At 37.0% G+C, this 19,122-nt stretch overlaps 1 protein-coding gene, 1 long non-coding RNA gene and 1 pseudogene across 4 annotated transcripts; 2 read left to right on the forward strand and 1 right to left on the reverse strand.

Moving 5' to 3' along the window:
• The first annotated feature begins 2,170 nt into the window (after positions 1-2,170).
• Positions 2,171-3,219, forward strand: LOC104701907 (kunitz trypsin inhibitor 2 pseudogene; annotated as a pseudogene). The gene has a single exon (XR_015562260.1). The product of XR_015562260.1 is annotated as a kunitz trypsin inhibitor 2 pseudogene (transcript).
• Positions 3,220-12,336: 9,117 nt separating this feature from the next.
• On the forward strand, positions 12,337-13,400 carry LOC104701908 (kunitz trypsin inhibitor 2). The gene has a single exon (XM_010417670.3). It carries the CDS (start codon positions 12,372-12,374, stop codon positions 13,062-13,064), a length of 693 nt encoding a protein of 230 aa, XP_010415972.2. The 5' UTR covers positions 12,337-12,371; the 3' UTR covers positions 13,065-13,400.
• Positions 13,401-16,501: 3,101 nt separating this feature from the next.
• On the reverse strand, positions 16,502-18,084 carry LOC104701909 (uncharacterized). Of its 2 annotated transcripts, none has more exons than XR_753907.3 (3): positions 17,858-18,084; positions 17,565-17,672; positions 16,502-16,743 (listed from the first exon to the last, which is right to left on the reverse strand). It is a non-coding gene; the product is annotated as an uncharacterized LOC104701909 (long non-coding RNA). The 2 variants fall into 2 exon arrangements; XR_753908.3 differs by having other exon boundaries at positions 16,502-16,746; positions 17,858-18,054.
• Between the last annotated feature and the right edge of the window lie 1,038 nt (positions 18,085-19,122).

Consider the following 19,122-nt stretch of genomic DNA (forward strand, 5'->3'; position numbering starts at 1 on the left):
GTTAACTTGGGCCATTGTGCATGTTCCTGGTGCTGAAAAAATGAAGTTGAATTATTTACCATAGAGTCTACTCCCTTCTTTCAACTCTTACTATAGTAAAAAATCTTAGAAGCCAACGATCAGATTGTGACGCGAGGAAAAAGCCAACAACCATTTTTAGCTGATAAATGAATTTAGGTAGGATTCATCATTTTTTCTCTTCTGATTTCTATGTTAGTTAACACGAACCATTGTGCATGTTCCTCGTGCTAAGAATTGAAAGCTTGAATCCATAACCGTAGAGTCAAATTAAGACCCCTCTTTCCAACCCTCACCCTCCTAGAAAGTTAGTTGGCCAATATAATTAAGGACTATATTCTGATGTGAGGAAAAAGCCAATAAGTAGTTATAGCTAGCTGATAAATTGAAGGTTTTACTTTACAAAACTGGGAGTTTTTTCCTTCTCTTTTTACTGTCATGCTCCGTTTTTTTTTTAATCATTGAGCCACAACTAGCTGACTCATGGAGCAAGATTCGATATGTGGTATGATGATGCATGTTCTCGGTGCACTTATCCTTTGACACTAGACTGTGGCCACTTCACAATATCGTTAGGTTTTATTTTTAATTTTCGATTCTTCTTTTAAAATTAATAGAGAATGTCAAATGTGAGCAGGAACAGAGATGTTGAGGATCATTTTGTGCGTTGGTTAACTCAACCGTATCTCTCGTCTTGTGAAAACCTCGTCTTCTTCTCATTTATTGATCGTCGTTATTTTTTCTTGCTATGCGTATTATTAGTTAAGTTGGGCCATTGTGCATTTCCTCGTGCTGAGAATCAAAAGACTAGTCTAATGAAGACCCCTCTTTCCAACCCTCACCATAATAGAAAATTAGTTGGTCAATATAATCAACGACTAGATTAATTCTGACGTGAGTAAAAAGCCCATAGCTGATAAACGGAAGGTTTTAATTTACAAAACTGGGAGTCTTTTCCTTCTCTTTTTACTGTCGTTTATTTTATATCTTTGGTCATCATTTTGCTACAACTAACTGGTCGATTAACCAAATCTTTATATTTGTACAGAGCGGGACTCATTTTTTTTCTTCTGATTTCTATGTTAGTTAACACGAACCATTGTCCATGTTCCTAGTACTGCAGATCGAAAGCTTGAATCCATAACCGTAGAGTCTAATTAAGACCCCTCTTTCCAACCCTGATCATGACCGTAGTAGAAAGTTAGTTGGACAATATAATTAAGGACTAGATTCCGACGTGAGGACATAGCCATTAAGTATTTATAGCTGATAAATTGAATGTTTTGCTTCACAAAAATTGGGAGTTTTAATTTTCCTTCTCTTTTTACTGTCATGCTCCGTTTTGACCGTACTCCTATAAATTGAAGGTTTTACTTTACAAAATTGGGAGTTTTTTCTTTCTCATTTTACTCTTATATTCCGTTTTTTTTCTCATTGGGCACAACATCTTATATTCCGTTTTTTTTCTCATTGGGCACAACATCATTAACCAAATCTATACATTCGTAGAGAGTGGGATTCGATCCGTGTGATGGTGCATATTCTTAGTAGACTTATCATTTGCTCACTTCACATTTGACATATTCTCTAAAAACAAGGAGGAATTAGGGTTTTTGTATTGATTATTGGATGATATACGAGGAGGGGGTACCCCTCTATTTATATGAATGCATTGATTACAAGATAAGTCTATTTTTCTTAAATCTCGGATTGAAGATATAGTAAATTTCCTCTTCTGATGAGCAGGTCGGGCTTAAGGGGCAGTCTTGGAGGTCGGTCGAGTGACTTCGTCAGGCTTCTGCTTATAGGTCCGTTTAGCTGGCCCAAAAGAGGGTCCCTGGTTTAGTTGATGTGCAAAGTTACTCGGTTTACCTTGGGTTTAGGTCAGTACGAAAAATTACCAACAATTACCATAGAGTCTATAGTAAGAAAAATTTTAGAAGCCAACAATCCGATTGTGCCGCGAGGAAAAAGCCGATAACCATTTTTAGCTCATAAATTAATTAGGTAGGGTTCGTCTATTTTTCTTCTTCTGATTTCTATGTTAGTTAACACGGACCATTGTGCATGTTCCTCGTGCTGAGAATCAAAAGCTTGAAACCATAACCGTAGAGTCTAGTTAAGACCCCTCTTTCCAACCCTCACCCTAGTAGAAAGTTAGTTGATCAATATAATTAAGGGCTATAGTCTGACAAATTGTTATGGCTGATAAATGGAAGGATTTACTTTACAAAATTGGGAGTCTTTTCCTTCTCTTTTCACTGTCATGCTCTTTTGACCGCAGAGAGCTCCTATAAAGACTGATACAAAATGTGTTAGCTCTCCACAACTCAACTCACTCAAATCCTAGAAATACACACTCACAAAACAATCACAATGAAGAAACCTTCAGTAGTCTCTTTTCTCATCACTCTCATGTTTGCAGCATCAGTCGTCTGCATCCAAGGACAACGACAGGAAGAGGTGAAGGACGGAGACGGAAATCCAGTTAAACTCGGTGAACAATACTACATCCAGCCTGTGAAGACGAAAAGTAACAATGGAGGTGGTCTTGTCCCAGCGGCCACTAACAGACTTCCCATTTGTCCACTTGCCATCACCCAAACACTCCTTCCGTACCAACCGGGACTACCGGTTAGCTTCAATTTACCATACGCTCTCATGGAAACGATCGTTAAGACATTTGTAGCTGTAAATATCGAGTTTAGGTCAGACATCTGGCCGGTCTGCAACGAGTTTTCCAAGTTCTGGGAAGTCGATGTTTCCTCACCGGCTCACAAAGAGCCTAAGATTCTCATCGGTGGTAAACCACAAGAGAAAAATAGTTGGTTTAAGATCGAGAACGCCGGAGAAGGAACAGGAGAAAACACTTACAAGTTGACCACATTAACCGGAACCGTTGGAGCCACCCCAGGGGTTTGGGCTTGGTTAAGAGCACCACAGCTAATTATCACCAATGATGATGCTAAGACCTTACTCGTCAAATTCAAAAAGGTTGATGATGCTTCTACGGCTGCTACTTCTACTTCTCGGGTTGAGAAGCCAGGTCTAAGGATGTTCCCATTTTACTAGTCAACTAGTAAAAATTATGTAATGTCAAGCCTGAGACTCGTTCATGACCAAATATAGTGGGTTGAGAAAATACCCCCACACATGTTCTTATCTTTCATAAATAATAAAATAAAATTCTATTTTCTGTAACTTTAATATGGCAATGCTCAAGTGGTTCTTTGTGAATGTCACTGCAGTCTGCAGCAATATTATACACATATAGTATCGCATATATGTCGTCTGTGTCATTTAGGATATGGTCCACTACTTTAAGATTATACATAAGTACACATGTGTGTCAAGTTTCACTCTACCCTTCCTTTCCCACTTCTTGATTCTTTGTCCCTTTCTCGTTATAAAAGTGGATTTACTATTTTTGCCGTCAAATGAATAAGAAAGAAACAAAATATGGCTAGATTCAGAGATGTGGAGAACCATTCGTACGTTGGTTCACTTCATGCCTATCTCTCTGTGTTTGAAATCTTGTCTTCTTCCCATGAATTCCCTCTTTTTTATTTTCTTCATATGTTGTTATTTAACATGGACCATTGTATTTGTACATGTTCTTAACGAACTTTGAATCGATTACCTTTAGATTCTAAACCTCTCTTTTCAACCACCATCACTGTTAAGTGTTCGTAGACAGTTAGAAACCAAGGATTAGATTGTGACGTGGGGAAAAAGCTAGTGAATTTAAGGGTTTGGTATTTTGGGCTAAATTGAACAAAATCAGAAAAAGTAGAAAACTTTAGAAATATAATAGAAGTTATGGCCTCAATATGGTTTTAAAAAAATGGTAGAAACAGTAACAATTTTCTCCTCGTGGTTGCAACTAGAGGTGTCAAGCGGGCTCTATGCCTTTGGGTCTAGCCCAAATAGTACTTCAGCGGGTCGGATATGAACACTAAATATTAAGCTCGTTAAAAAGTGGGTCTTGCGGGCCTGATCCAAACAGATTGCGGACTTTAGCGGGTTATACCCGCGGGTTGGCAGGTCGGCCCGCGGTCTTCAAATATTAAATAAAAATAAATATCTAATATAGATACGTAACTATTTTTATATAATTTTAAATATATATCTTTTAAAAATATGTGGTAACACAAATAATTTAATGTAAAAAAAAATTAAAACATCAATAAAAATTAATATAAACATTAATTTTATTTAAAATTGTTTTTTAAAATTATTATTTATTACTTTTACTTTATTTTAATATATTTTTATTAATTTTATTTTATTTTTTAATATATTATTTAGGTCCGTGGACCAGCCCGTTGGACTTAATGGGGCGGGCTTGGACATAACTTTATAACCACCTTTCCCAATAACACCAAACGACAACGTTCTTAAAAGTCCAACTCAACAGTTCCTTTTTTTTTTGGTTTTTTGTATTCTCTCGATGTCTCTCTGTCTCTGAAATCTGAATCCTCCATTGATGTTTTATGTATGTCTTCAGTTTCTCATATTCTAATGCTTTCGTCTTTCTCCGCCAGTCATACTTCTCTTAGCTTTTCTTTTGTTGAGTCTTTTTTTTTATCCGCTCGAGGTCTCTTCGGTAACTTATATATGCACACCAAGTATTCGATTAAATGCCGCTTACAGACCCACACTTCAATTTCACCATCATATCCTGATCATACGATACATTCATGATTTATAATCAGGCTTTTTGACCATATAGAACTCGTTTTTGAAAGTCACAAGCTGCATGATGAAAGAATTCTATTTTTTGTTGACGGCATTCATACGAATCAACGTTCAACAAAAAGCTTCTTTCACATTTCCATTTTTACTTCTTTCAAAATTCCACCCAGAAAAACAAAAAAAGAGTTAGCGCCAATGCCTAACAACAAAGAGAGACTCGATGACTTGGAGGCTGGTCTCGGGTTGATGCAAGATGGCCTCGGAACGGTACAAGATGAGGTGCGAGCAGTTACTACCAAGATCGACGGCAAGTTACAAAAGATGGAGACGACTTTCCGTCAAATGTTGGAAGACACGGTGAATCAGATGCGTGAGCTCATTGTTACCAGCCGAGAGAGTGGAACCAGTGCGGATCGGGGAAAGCGGCGAGTAGAAGAGCAGCGCTACCCGATGGAACAGAGGAATGACCATGTCAATCCTTTTGCGGTAACGACAGTGCAAGCCCAGGCTCGGCAGGTTAAGCTGGATTTTCCTCGGTTCGATGGTGGAGACCCGGAGGAGTGGTTAAACAGAGCAAAGCAATATTTCACTTACCATGAGATACCATGGGATCAGAGAGTCAGCTTAGCCTCCTTTCACCTGACGGAGGAGGCGAATGCGTGGTGGCAGGCAAAATCGAGAGGGAGAGGTTTTGATGTCCATCATCTGCCATGGGAGACGTTTGAGGCGGAGTTGTATACATGCTTTGGTCCCACTGACGGAGAAGATTTTGAAGAAGCTCTTTGTCACATACGGCAGAAGGGAACGTTAATCGAGTACCAGAGAGAATTTGAACGACTGCAAAACAAGGTAGATTGGTCTGAGAAAACTCTGGTGGGTGCGTTTATGGGGGGGCTTCATATCTACATATCTAGTGGCATTCGGATCCTCAAACCGAAAACATTAACGGAAGCAATCGATCTTGCAAGAATGAGAGATGACCAGTTACAACAAGAGAAGCGGTGGAGGTCATATAATAGCAGTTCGGGGAATTCACGTTATGCAGTCACTAGTTCCCCGGTACCACGAGAGAAGCAACAACCAACACCTCGACGGCTGAATTGGGAGGAGTTGAGGAAGAAACGTAGTTTGGGGTTATGTTTTAGTTGCGATGAAAAGTACACCCCTAGTCACAAGTGTAAACAACCACAGCTGTTTATCATGGAGGGCGAGCATGATGAGACAGAGGATGAGAAAACCGACGAAGACGGAGGAGAACTGGCACCGGAGATTACGCTACACGCATTAACGGGTTGGGATGCGGCTACCACTATCCGTCTTCGCACCAACATCAAAGGAAAGGCATTAGTCGCACTCGTGGATAGCGGTTCGACGCACAATTTTATTGGCAAGAAAGTGGCTCAAGGGTTAAGATTAAAGGAAATGCCGATGGAGCCGTTTGATGTTCGTGTCGCGTATGGTAATCCTCTTAGCTGCCGTCGGAGATACGAGGATGTGCTGATCAAACTGGGAGACACCGTGTTCAGCCTCACGTTGTACGCGTTACCCTTGGTGGGCCTGGATTTGGTGTTAGGGGTCCAGTGGTTAGAAAGCCTCGGGCCTATTTTGTGTGATTGGAAGACACAAACAATGCAATTTGAGTGGGAGGACACAACCATTACGCTTAGAGGGCTTCAACGGTTAAAAATTAGGCCCACGACCCCACAAGACATCGACAAGGAGAGGAGAGAGGGACAGACCCTCTTCGCAATCTGTTCCACAGAGGAGACGACCTCGCCACCGTCACTCCCGGCCTCGATGCAGACGTTGGTGAGCGAGTTCACTGATATTTTCTGCACACCTGACCAACTTCCACCACCACGGGAGATCGAACACCACATCAATCTGAAGGAGGGAACCGATCCTATCAATGTTCGACCGTATCGTTATGCATATTACCAGAAAGACGAGATTGAGCGACAGGTGAGTGAGATGCTTCAGTCGGGCATAATTCGACCAAGCTCAAGCCTCTTTTCCTCACCGGTCCTCTTGGTGAAGAAAAAGGATGGATCATGGAGATTCTGTACGGACTACAGGGCACTCAATTCCGCGACTATCAAGGACCATTTTCCCATTCCCACTGTTGAGGATATGCTGGATGAGCTCTACGGATCTGCCTTCTTCACCAAACTCGATCTAACAGCGGGTTACCACCAGGTGAGGATGCATCCGCCGGATATTCACAAAACAGCTTTCAGAACACACAACGGCCACTATGAATATCTCGTGATGCCCTTTGGTCTCTGTAACGCCCCGTCAACGTTTCAATCACTCATGAACAACATCTTCCGTCCACTAATGCGAAGGTCAGTGTTGGTCTTTTTCGACGATATTCTCATTTACAGTCCAAACTGGGAGGAGCATCTGCAACATGTACGTGCCGTTTTTGAGCTGATTCGTAAGCATGAGTTAGCAGTGAAGCTGAAGAAATGCAAGTTCGGGAAACAGGAGTTGGAGTATCTCGGACACATTATCACTCACACGGGGGTCTTGGTTGATTGCTCGAAGGTGACTGCTATGACAAACTGACCTGTTCCCACGATAAATCACTGAGTTGCGGGGATTCCTTGGTTTAACTGGGTATTACCGCAAGTTCGTTCGTGACTATGGATTGATTGCTCGTCCGCTGACCAATTTATTATGAAAAGGGCGTTTTGCTTGGGATGTGGAGGCGGAGAAGGCATTCCAAGCACTGAAGTTGGCGATGACAACAACACCAACACTTGCCTTGCCTAATTTCTCTCAACCATGTGATCGAAACGGATGCATCGGGTGAAGGTATTGGTGCTGTTTTATCACAAGAAGGGAAACCAATTGCATTTATGAGCAGGTCCCTTGGAGCAACTAAGAATTCATGGTCTACATACGCTAGAGAAATGTTGGCTATCATAGTAGCAATCCGGACCTGGCGACCATATCTTTTAGGGAGGCGGTTCACTATACAAACTGACCAATGGAGCCTCCGTTATATGCTGGAGCAACGCATTCTCACACCGGAACAACAGAAGTGGATGAGCAAGTTGGTTGGGTACGACTATGAAATCATCTACAAGCCGGGAAAAGCCAATTCTGCAGCAGATGCACTATCACGGGTGGCAGAAAGTCCTGTTCTGCTTGATATATCTGTTCCTAAAGTTTCCTTGTGGGATGATTTGCAGACCCTGGCCACCAAAGATCCATACCTGCTTCGCATTGGTGCACTCACAAAAGAAAATCCAGGACATCCGTACACTTGGAGGGATGGGTTTGTCTGCTACAACAATCGCATAGTGATTCCTCCACAATCCCCGTGGATTCAACAACTTTTGTTTGAACATCACAACACGACCATGGGAGGCCATTCAGGTGTGTTACGAACCTTTAAACGCTTATCTCATCAATTTTATTGGCCCTCTATGCACAAGGTGGTGGCGGACTATGTTTCACGCTGTGACACATGTCAACGGGCCAAGTCTCAGACCATGTCACCCGCTGGTCTCCTCCAACCACTTCCTGTACCTGAGCAGCTCTGGGAAGATGTGTCTATGATTTTTGTAGACGGCTTGCCCAAGTCCGATGGATACACAACAATCATGGTGGTTGTTGATCGGTTAAGCAAATCAGTACACCTGGTACCCCTGAAGCACCCTTACACAGCAGCAGTTGTCGCAGGCCAGTTTGTTGCATTCGTTGTGAAGTTACACGGTCTGCCACGTTCTATTCTCAGCGACCGTGATCCGGTATTTCTCAGCAACTTTTGGCAAGAATTTTGGAAGTTGTCAGGCACTAAGCTTCGTCGGTCTTCCGCCTATCACCCTCAGACTGACGGTCAGACCGAAGTCGTCAATCGGTGCATCGAGCAGTTCTTGTGTTGCTTCCTACAACATTGACCAAAACAGTGGAGCACCTTCTTACCATGGGCAGAGTATTGGTATAACACCACTTTTCATGCCAGCATCGGTATGTCTCCTTTTGAGGCACTTTACGGGCGACCCCCTCCCTTACTACCAAGGTATGAAATTGGATCTTCCTTGTTGGGAGAGATTGATGAGCAGATGCGTAACAGAGACGAGCTTTTGGGAGAGTTGAAGAAGCACCTCACGGCTTCGAACAATCGCATGAAGCAGCTGGCAGATAAGAAGCGTCGTGATGTTACATTCCTAGTCGGGGATTGGGTTTTTCTTCGCCTCCAGCCGTATCGACAACAATCGGTGATCCGGAGGTTCTGCAAAAAGCTTTCAAGTCGATTCTATGGACCTTTTCAAATCACAGAGAAAGTTGGCGCAGTGGCGTATTGTTTAGCACTACCAGAAGATTCACGTATCCACCCAGTTTTTCACGTGTCTTTGTTAAAGAAATGGGGGTGAAGAAGTGTTGGTTTCGGTGGCATTACCACCACTTCGAGAGGATGGTGTCTTATGCTTGGAGCCGGAGCGTGTGTTACGTTTCCGGGAAGTCGAGCAGGGGTCTGGGCATAATACAGAGGTTTTGGTTCAGTGGAACAACTTACCGCCGGAGGAAGCGACTTGGGAGTATTTGAAGCAGTTGTCGTTGAGTTTTCTCCAGTTTAAAGTGTACCTTGAGGACAAGGTTCTGTTCGACGGCGGGAGTGTTGATAGGATAGCGACAGCTGAGGATAGAAGTCGCAAGACTGAAGTGGCATTGAGAGTGTCATCTAGGCCACGTAAACCGAATCCAAAATACTTGGGTTAAGGAAGTCATGGGGACTTCTTTCGTTTGTTTCAGTTATCAAATAAGAGACTAAGTCTTCCTATTTTCTGGGAGACTGTATCTCCACTTTCCCATTTCCTGCATTGTAGGAGTCAATGACTCCACTTCTCTGTTCAGTTATTTGCTTCGTGTACTTGCTTATTTATATCAATGGAAAACAACAAAAATAGGTAGTCTAAACTACCAATCAATTCCTGAGTGTTCTTATTTTACAATCTCTTGTTTTGAGGAGGGACCAAACGTATTATGATTTGATGTTACCTTATCAAAGCTTCTATATATCTATATTAACATTTTCACCGCAGACAGTGTCATTGTAATTAATTACTCAAATCTTACAAAATCGACAAATAATTTTTGCAAACAAGAAAATGTTATTTGGATATCACAACAATACTCGACCGTAAATTTAGCTACTATGATGCCATAAAATTAGTACTTAAAATCGCAATCTCATTTATTGGAATGAATATTCTTAGTTAAAAAAACTATATTTAAATAAAATCAAACAAGGAAATCTTTTATTACTCCGAAATTTATTATAAGAATCTTTGTAATATATAAAATCCCAACTCTTACCTTTTATTCTATGGCATATTCTAAACGTAATGACAGAGTTCTCACTAATAAATAATTAAGATTTTTTTGCCAGATTTTGTAATTGCTCACCATAAATATCGATAACCGTTATCTTCATGATCTTTATCTGCCGCGACTTTTATAAACCACTATAAATACATACCATTCATATATTGTCAACTCATCATATCCAATAGCAACTACTCTTATATAATCAGTATTCAAAATAAAAATTCTAATAGCCGATTCTTTTGCTTTCCTCTGGTAAATCTGAGCGATAAAATCTTCTTCAGCTTCATATTGAATCAGATAATCAATTCAGTACAAATTGTCCGGAGCTTTGTTGTTATCGTCATGAAAACTTGAATCCGTTGGGAATTGATGAAACCACCAAAATAGATCTGTGGACGTTAACTGAACTTTTTTTTGTCCAGGTCCGTGAGCAGTATCATTTGGGAAGATGGGGAAGATGAACATTTTCCTCTAATTTTTAATTTTACTTTACTGTATGTCTTTTTTTTCCTTCATGTATATATTGGACACCATGACATTTTTTATTTTAATTCACATATGACCTATTATATTAAACATATCAAACCATACTAGGCTTAACGTAAAACACCCAAAAATATTTTGTACATTCAACCAAGGCCCATTTGTATATGATTAATTTTTTCCTTGCCTATATATTTACTTGTATTTTTTAATTATTAACAAATTGTTTTTTATTAATATATAGTTTAACTATGCAAAGTAATAGATATATTACATTCGATTCAAAGTGAAAAAAAAAAACAGCAATCAGTATTTCATAGAAACAAAAAGATATATTAACCACACCTTCTATTTTCTTTTGAATATATTTTGTCTCTGAATCATTTGCAAACAAAGAAAACAAAAATTTTATTCCCATTATTTTTCCAAAACCTGTTAGCTTTGATTCATAATAAAAATTTAGATTCCCATTTTTTAGATATTATTATTGATATATATAAACTTAATAAAAAATTAAAATATTATGAATATGTAAACTTAAAAAGGTTTTAAATATATATAATGTGGTTATATAATAGACGGGTTCTAAAGAAGATATGTTGGAATTAATAAAATATCATTACCTTTGTGCTAAAACACGGGTTAAATCCTCATTTTATTATTTTTCATCACTACTAATATTATAATATTTGGCATATCAAATTAATTTAACTAAGTGTAAAATAATTAAATCATTAGGAAAATGTGACTTAATCACATCTTATAAATTAGTTATTATGTATTGAGATCCTTTTTGTTTGTTCTAATAATTAAAAATCCAAATAGAATCTCTACACACTAATCCAAATAAATTAATTATAAATATAAATAAAATTTATAAACTTACACAAATCCCATAATACTAAACTTATACATATGACAACTGAAATAACACAAAACTATATTAGTCCTAAAACATTTTTATTAATTTGACTAATAATAATATGTAAAAAATAAAGCAATTTAAAAAAAAAAAACAAAAACAATTTGCCCCCGGTGTACGTGGGTGAAAATCTGATTACCATCAAAAAACTTAGACACTCAACAAAAAATGACCAGTGGAGATGGTTTTAGATACTCTCTTTCATGGGTTTCTCTATGTGTCAATTTCTAATAAGTTTAAATATTTTAAATACATAAAAATTAAATTAAACAATTAAATTAAATAAAAAATATTATTATTAAAATCTAGAGAGACTTTCCTTGGCTTTTTGTTGGAGGTGCTCTAACATTTGCCATTATGCATGTTACTGGTGCTGGAAAAATGAAATTGTTGAATGGATTACCATAGAGTCTAGTCCCTAGTTTTCTACTCTTACTGTAGAGTGTCGTAAAAAGAAAGTTAGAAATTAATGATCTGATTGTGACGCTGAGGAAAAATCCAATAACATTTATAGCTGATATAAATTAAGGTAGGGTTTGTCGTTTTTTTATGCTTTCTATGTTTTTTTGTTTTGCTTTCAGTGTTAGTTAAGATGGACCTGCACTGTGCAGTGCTGTGCATGTTCCTCGTGCTGAAAATCGAAACTTGAATCAATAACCGTAGAGTTTAATCAGGCCTTCTCTTTCCAACCATCAGTCTGTCGCCGTAGTAGAAAGTTAGGTAACCAATTTTAAGGACTAGATTGTGACGTAAGGAAAAAGCCAATATAATAAGTGAGGGTTTTGTTTTACAAAATTGGTTGTTTTGCTTCTCTTTTTACTGTAATGCTCCGTTTTAACCGCAAGAGAACTCCTATAAATACTGATACAATATGTGTTTCCTCTCCACAACTCATCTCACTCAAAAAAAAAAAATGAAGAAACCTTCACTGCTCTCTTTTCTCTTCACTCTCATATTGGTTGCAGCTGCAGTCTGCATCCAAGGTGAACGGGTGACGGACACCTACGGATTTCCACTTAGTCCTGGTGAACAATACTTCATCCAGCCGGTGAAGACATGGCGTAACAACGGAGGTGGTCTTGTCCCAGCCGCCATTACATTTCCCTTCTGTCCACTTGGCATCACCCAAACACTCCTTCCGTACCAGCCGGGCCTACCGGTTAGCTTCTCATATAAACAGAGGAGGCCGAATCCCCCCTGGCCCATACCACCCGTTAACATTCCAACATCTTACGCTTTAAATATCAAGTTCGAGTCCAACATATGGCCGTTCTGCAACGAGTTTTCCACGTTGTGGAAATTCGATGATTCCTCCTCGGCTCCAAAGGAGCCTCCGATTCTCATTGGTGGCACCCGTCAAGAACAAAATAGCATTTTTATGATTGAGAGTGCCGGAGAAGGAGAAAACACTTACAAGTTGACCACCTTTGCCGGAACCGTTGGAGCCATACCAGGGGTTTGGTTTAAAGCACCACAACTAGTTCTCACGAATGATACGGCTAAGACCTTAGTCGTCAAATTCAAAAGGGTTATTGATCCTACTACGGCTGCTACTTCTATTTCTCGGGCTGAGAAGCAAGGTCTAAGGATGTTCCCATTTTACTAGTCAACTAGTAAAAATCATGTAGCCTGAAACTCGTCCATGCCCAAAAATATAATGGGTTGAGAAAATACCCGTACGCATGTTCTTATCTTTCATAAATAAAATAACCTAGGTAACAATCCATACTATGTGCGGAATAAATCGATTTAAAGAAAATTATTATAAGTAAAATTATTAATCTAGAACCAATATTTGTGTGTGTTAAACATAATATGTAACTAAAGTTTTTTTATTTATTTATTTAAAGCTGCGTTTTTCGTGTAAAAATATGTTTCACCTGTGAAATCTTTAAATGTGTAAGAAAAAAATATTGATAAAATGTTACTATTTATTACAACATTTCTTTTGTGTGGTTTAAAAATCAAATTCATATCTTTTATGTTTTATTTTATAATCATAACAATTTTGCATGTTTCTTATGTAACCATAACAACATATACTAAATTACTCGGTAGTTTAATTAATTAATTTTATTATATGTTAGTAACAATCAGATTCTAAACTAAATTTTCTGAACATAATCTAATTTATTGATTTAATATTTGTGATTAGGCTATTTAAATCTTTTGAGTTAGTCGGTTTGTTAATATTTTCTATAAATAACGGACTATTACCAAAAAAACCATTATGAAAAAATTAATAAAATTTTAAAATCAACGTATTCGTGTAAGAATACATTTCACCCGTGAATTATGTGAAAGTGGTAAAAAAAATATTTATAAAATGTTAAAATTTATGGAAATATATATTTTTGTGTGCTTTAAAAATCAAATTTTTATATTTATGGTTAATCGAGTAACTATAACAATTTTTCATAATCTAAGTTTAATTATGATTTTTTTTGGGTACAATGTTAATTTATAATGATAAGGATTATTGTCTCATTCTTTTTAATAACACATAGATTAATTTACAATTAAAACGTATATTCCTATTCGGTTATCAATATTTCTATTTTTTTAATGAATAATCACACTAAATGTTGAGATTAATTACTTTACATACTTAGATATATATATAAATAATCACACATCATGATATCCCCTAATTTGTTGTCATTTTTATATTTATTTATGAATATATATAAATAAATATTTATTGGGAATTAAGTTTCCTTTAATGAGTTGGAGATAATTCAGGGGTAATATATTTTTTTTTATAATCAATTATAATAGCTATTGAAAGCTTGTTATTTAAATTATTATGGCAATAATACTAACATAAAAAATTATGTTCTTATATGATTTTGTTAATAAGTTATATGTTTAATAAGTTAATGTTCTTTATTTTTATTAACTTTATATGTTTTTATAGCCTTTTTAGAATATTTTAAAAATAATATAACTTTGACTTGTATATTTGTAAGTAAATTTTCGTGAAATTCTGACTTAAAATATTATGTAATTATTTAATTAGTTTTAATATTTGATATTTAAATTTGTGTGAGAATGGATGATAAATATAAGTATTATTCAGTTAATTGTTTTAAAAAAAAAACTATAATGGCACAATACATCAGCTTTTTCAAGAGAGTGTTTCTCTTTTAATATACAATAATATATAGGGGATTTATATTTTCTATCATTTTATTATGACAATGATCAAAATCATGAATAAAATGCTCAAGTCGACCGTTACGTGTTCCTTTGTGAATGTCACTGCAGCAATATGTTAATTAGGATCTGGTCTTATCACATATATGGTTGTTCACAAGTGCATGTTAGCACATATACATTATTATAGTTAACTTAAATCAGGCTTATGTTAGCATTAAGAAATAACTTGTATATAAACAAACTATAATGTACACTTTACAATTAACGAGAATGAATATGTTTTCCTATCTTCTTCTTCCTCTTATCTTGTCTTGTTGAGTTTGTTACAAAAGTGGAGAAGAAGAACTTGATATGGTATCAGAGCATTCACCATCCAATCATGAGTGTTCCAAGATCTAGACTCGTTCTCATTCAATCTTTCATTTTAATTCTCTCACGAATCTGTTGCTTTATTCTTCTCGCGTTTCTTCAATTCGTGTTCGCGATTCTTTTGCTGAGTTTTATCTTCAATTATTTGACCTAATTGAATTCGATTCTTGTTCTTTGTTTCACTCGATTCAATCTCTTTCATCAGTTTTGCTATTTTAGCTTCAATCTCAACTTCGTGAGCTACAATGCCGCAAGAAAATCATGTTCCAGTTACGGCTGACTCAGTTCGACCTAATACAGATCTTTATGAGAGTCCATACTCTCTCCATAGCTCCGATCATGCCGGTCTTCAACTTGTCACTGATAAATTGGATACGAGAACTGAGTTTCATTCTTGGAGGAGATCAGTGAGAGTGGGGTTGAACATTCGTAATAAGTTGGGATTTATTGAAGGTACGGTCCCTAAACCATCTCCTGATCATCCTAATTTTGGTTCTTGGTCGCAGTGTAACGACATCGTTACTACTTGGTTGATCTATTCAGTCTCTAAGAAGATAGGGCAAACTTGTTGTATATTCCAACAGCTGAGGGTATATGGAATACTTTGATAGCTCGTTTTAAGCAGGATGATGCTCCTCGTGTGTAAGAGATAGAATAGAGACTTAGTACTTTACAGCAGGGTTCCATGGATGTGATATCTTATTATATGGCTTTAGTTACTCTTTGGGAGGAACATAGGAATTATATTGAGCTATCGGTTTGTACCTGCGGAAAATGTGAATGCAATGCTGCTTTGCTATGGGAATCTTTTCAGCATCGAAGCAAGGTTACTAAGTTTCTTATGGGGCTCAATGAATCATTTGATCAGACGAGAAGGCATATTCTGATGCTCAAGCCTATCCATCTATTGAAACGGTTTTTTATATGGTTGTTCAAGATGAGAGGCAGAGGACTGTAAAGCCGGTGGTAAAGTTTGAGAATGTGGTTTTTCAAACTAGTGGAAGTGTTGATCCTTCTCAATATGACTCGAATTAGTTTGTTGCTGCTTATAATACCTATAGACCCAGGATCAATACTAATCGACCTCTTTGTGCTTATTGTGGTAAGTTGGGACATACGATACAGAAGTGCTTCCGTGTTCATGGTTATCCACCTGGATATAAACACAACAACAATGGGAGAGGTTCTTATAATCCTAGAGGTCAGAGCATAATTATCCCACATCCTCAATTGAGGGTCTCTATCTTTTAATAATACTAAAAATAATACAAATTTCTTCACATCCTTGTTTTTAATTTTTGTCCTCCCATTAGTCATCTTTGGGTGTCTATTTTTTTTTAATTAAAAATGTGTTTATAATGCAATCTTCAAATAGATTATCAAAGTGTTCATCAAAAAGTTCATCAAACTCATCATCTAAATCTGGAGATGACATGTTCTTTGAAAATTTTTAATTGATGATAAAAAATATTGTAGATGTTTGATGAAAAAAAATTGTAACTGTTTGAGAAAGAATTTGGAAAAGAGATTGTTTGCAATTGGGAGCTTATTTGAAATGTGAGAGTTTTTATAATCAAGAGTAGCCGATACATACTTGGTATATATACAAGTTTATTGAACAAACGTGTTCACGGGTTTAGGGAACCTTGTGCGTCCTCACGGGAAGAGCATGTACGACAGACCAGACAATTTCGTTCTCTTGTGTTGACGTGACTTCGCTGCATTCACAATCACGGGAGGAACAGTCCGAATATGCTCTGCTGAGGATAAGCAAACAACACATGAGAGAAGAATTAAAAGCAAACTTTTAAAGCATAACACAACCAAAAGCATAACAGACCGTGACTACAGCTGTTATAATTACACAGAACCAAAAGCATAATAGAACCAAAAGCATAACAGAACCAAAAACATAACATAACAGAACCATTTTTCTCGGGTTTACTCATAATAGAACAGAACCTGTTTTCACTACTCGGGTCAACAACTTTTAAAGCATGACATTTCATTGATTAACTCGATTCATCAACTAAACACAAAACATTCACTAAACACAAACAAAGAATAAAACCGATACATACAAAAAACACAAACAAAAAACTTTAACTAAACACATAACACAAACTTTAGCTTACACAACACATGAGAGAAGAATTAAAAGCAAACTTTTAAAGCATAACACAACCAAAAGCAAAAAATAACCAAAAGCATAACAGACCGTGACTACAGCTGTTACAATTACACATAACCAAAAACATAACAGAACCAAAAGCATAACAGAACCAAAAACATAACAGAACAGAACCATTTTTCATGGGTTTACTCATAACAGAACAGAACCATAACAGAACAGAACCTGTTATCACTACTCGGGTCAACAACTTTTAAAGCATGACATTTCATTGATTAACTCGATTCATCAACTAAACACAAAACATTCACTAAACACAAACAAAGAATAAAACCGATACATACAAAAAACACAAACAACAAACTTTAACTAAACACACACTAACCCGCTTCTCTGTGAATAACTCTAAAACAATAACATTGATTGTAAAAAGAGACACACACTAACCCGCTTTTCTCTTGCTTTCTAAACATGGCCAAACTTTCCTCTACCAACAGCCTTCCCAACATCGAAATCGCTTGTAGTCCATCTCTTTTGTGCAGCCTCTAATGCCTCCTAACACAATAATCACAAAGATACAATCCAATTCCACTTTCAGAAAACAATTTAACAATCATAAGAAAATCTTTCTTGTTCCACATATCGCAAATTGTAACCAAGTTTAAACGATACAACAATATTTATGAAATATCAAACAACCCAATCGAGAATCCCAAACATAAACCGAATCGAAGACTTACGTGGAATCGATTTAGAAGACGACAAGGCGAGATCTCTTTCACCACTGTATTCATCAACCGATATCGATGAATACAGTCATAGGAAGAAGAAGACGACGAGGCAAGAGCTATTCCGTCGAATCGATTTTGCATTTCTCTCGTTTTGATTTTGTCGAGAGAGAAGAAAAGGAAGAAAAGATTTAAAAAAAAAAAAAAAAAACAAAACAAAACTTAACCAATAAAAATATGACACGTATCGGGTCTCTGTGGATCTAATACGATCGCCGCAGAGAGCTGTGTCTCACAAAAATTACGATTAAAACATTTTTTTTTTTGCTTATAATACTAAACAAATCAAAGACATCCTAACGAGTTGTGCAATGGGATTGCTCTCAGTCTTCTCAGTCTCACTCGTTCCCTGCATCCATACCATCATAACAGAATGTTATGCAACAACAGAAGACTGTGTCTAATATTGCAAATGGTTTTACTGGAGCTTCCTCTGAGTCTATGTCGTACTATCCTCCTCCAGCGGCTAATGTACTGAATTTGGATTTCAGTCAGATTTCTCAAGATCAACTCCAGTCTTTGATTCGTCAACTTGCTGTACATACTCGAGTTCCAGAGTTACCTACTCCTAATATGGTTAATCAGCTCACAACAGTTCATCCTTCACAGTCTGCTGTTTCGACTTCTCAGTCTCTTCCTTCCATATCTGGAACATGTGTCATGGCTAGTAATTCTTCATCTGGTAATGTTTCCACATTATCTTCTAATCTTCGTTATGAAAATCAGTCTCTTACTTTTTCACATTTATCTCTCTTATCTACAAAATGCATTGCCTAATGGTGCTTGGATAATAGACAGTAGAGCCACTGGTCATGTATGTTGTGATTTGTCAAAATTTAGAGAAATTTCAGTAGTATCTGTCTATCTGATATAGCTGTTGCATTGCCAAACGGTTTTAAATTACCTATCACTCATATTGGCACGATTGCATTATCTGATTATTTGGTTTTATAAAATGTTTTGGATGTTCCTGCATTTTGTTTCAATTTGATTAGTGTAAGTAGTTTGCTTCGTTATAATGATTGTTCCGCTCACTTTTATCGTACTTTTTGTTCTTCAATGACTTTTTTGGGACTTGATGATTGGGAGGGGTAGTCTAATACAAAGTCTATATGTTCTTGATCTTCATTCGCTCTCAAAAACACTTGTTCTTGAATCTCAAGTCTCTAGAGTTCAAGCTTTTATTGGATCCTTGTCAGCTGATGGGAGTCTTAGGC

Source organism: Camelina sativa, chromosome 7, assembly GCF_030686135.1.
Source record: "Camelina sativa cultivar CO46 ecotype springtype chromosome 7, ASM3068613v1".
Taxonomy (NCBI): domain Eukaryota; kingdom Viridiplantae; phylum Streptophyta; class Magnoliopsida; order Brassicales; family Brassicaceae; genus Camelina; species Camelina sativa.

Excerpts from the sequence above, each read along its gene's own strand:
- LOC104701908 (XM_010417670.3), top strand. The coding sequence starts at position 12,372 with ATGAAGAAACCTTCACTGCTCTCTTTTCTCTTCACTCTCATATTGGTT.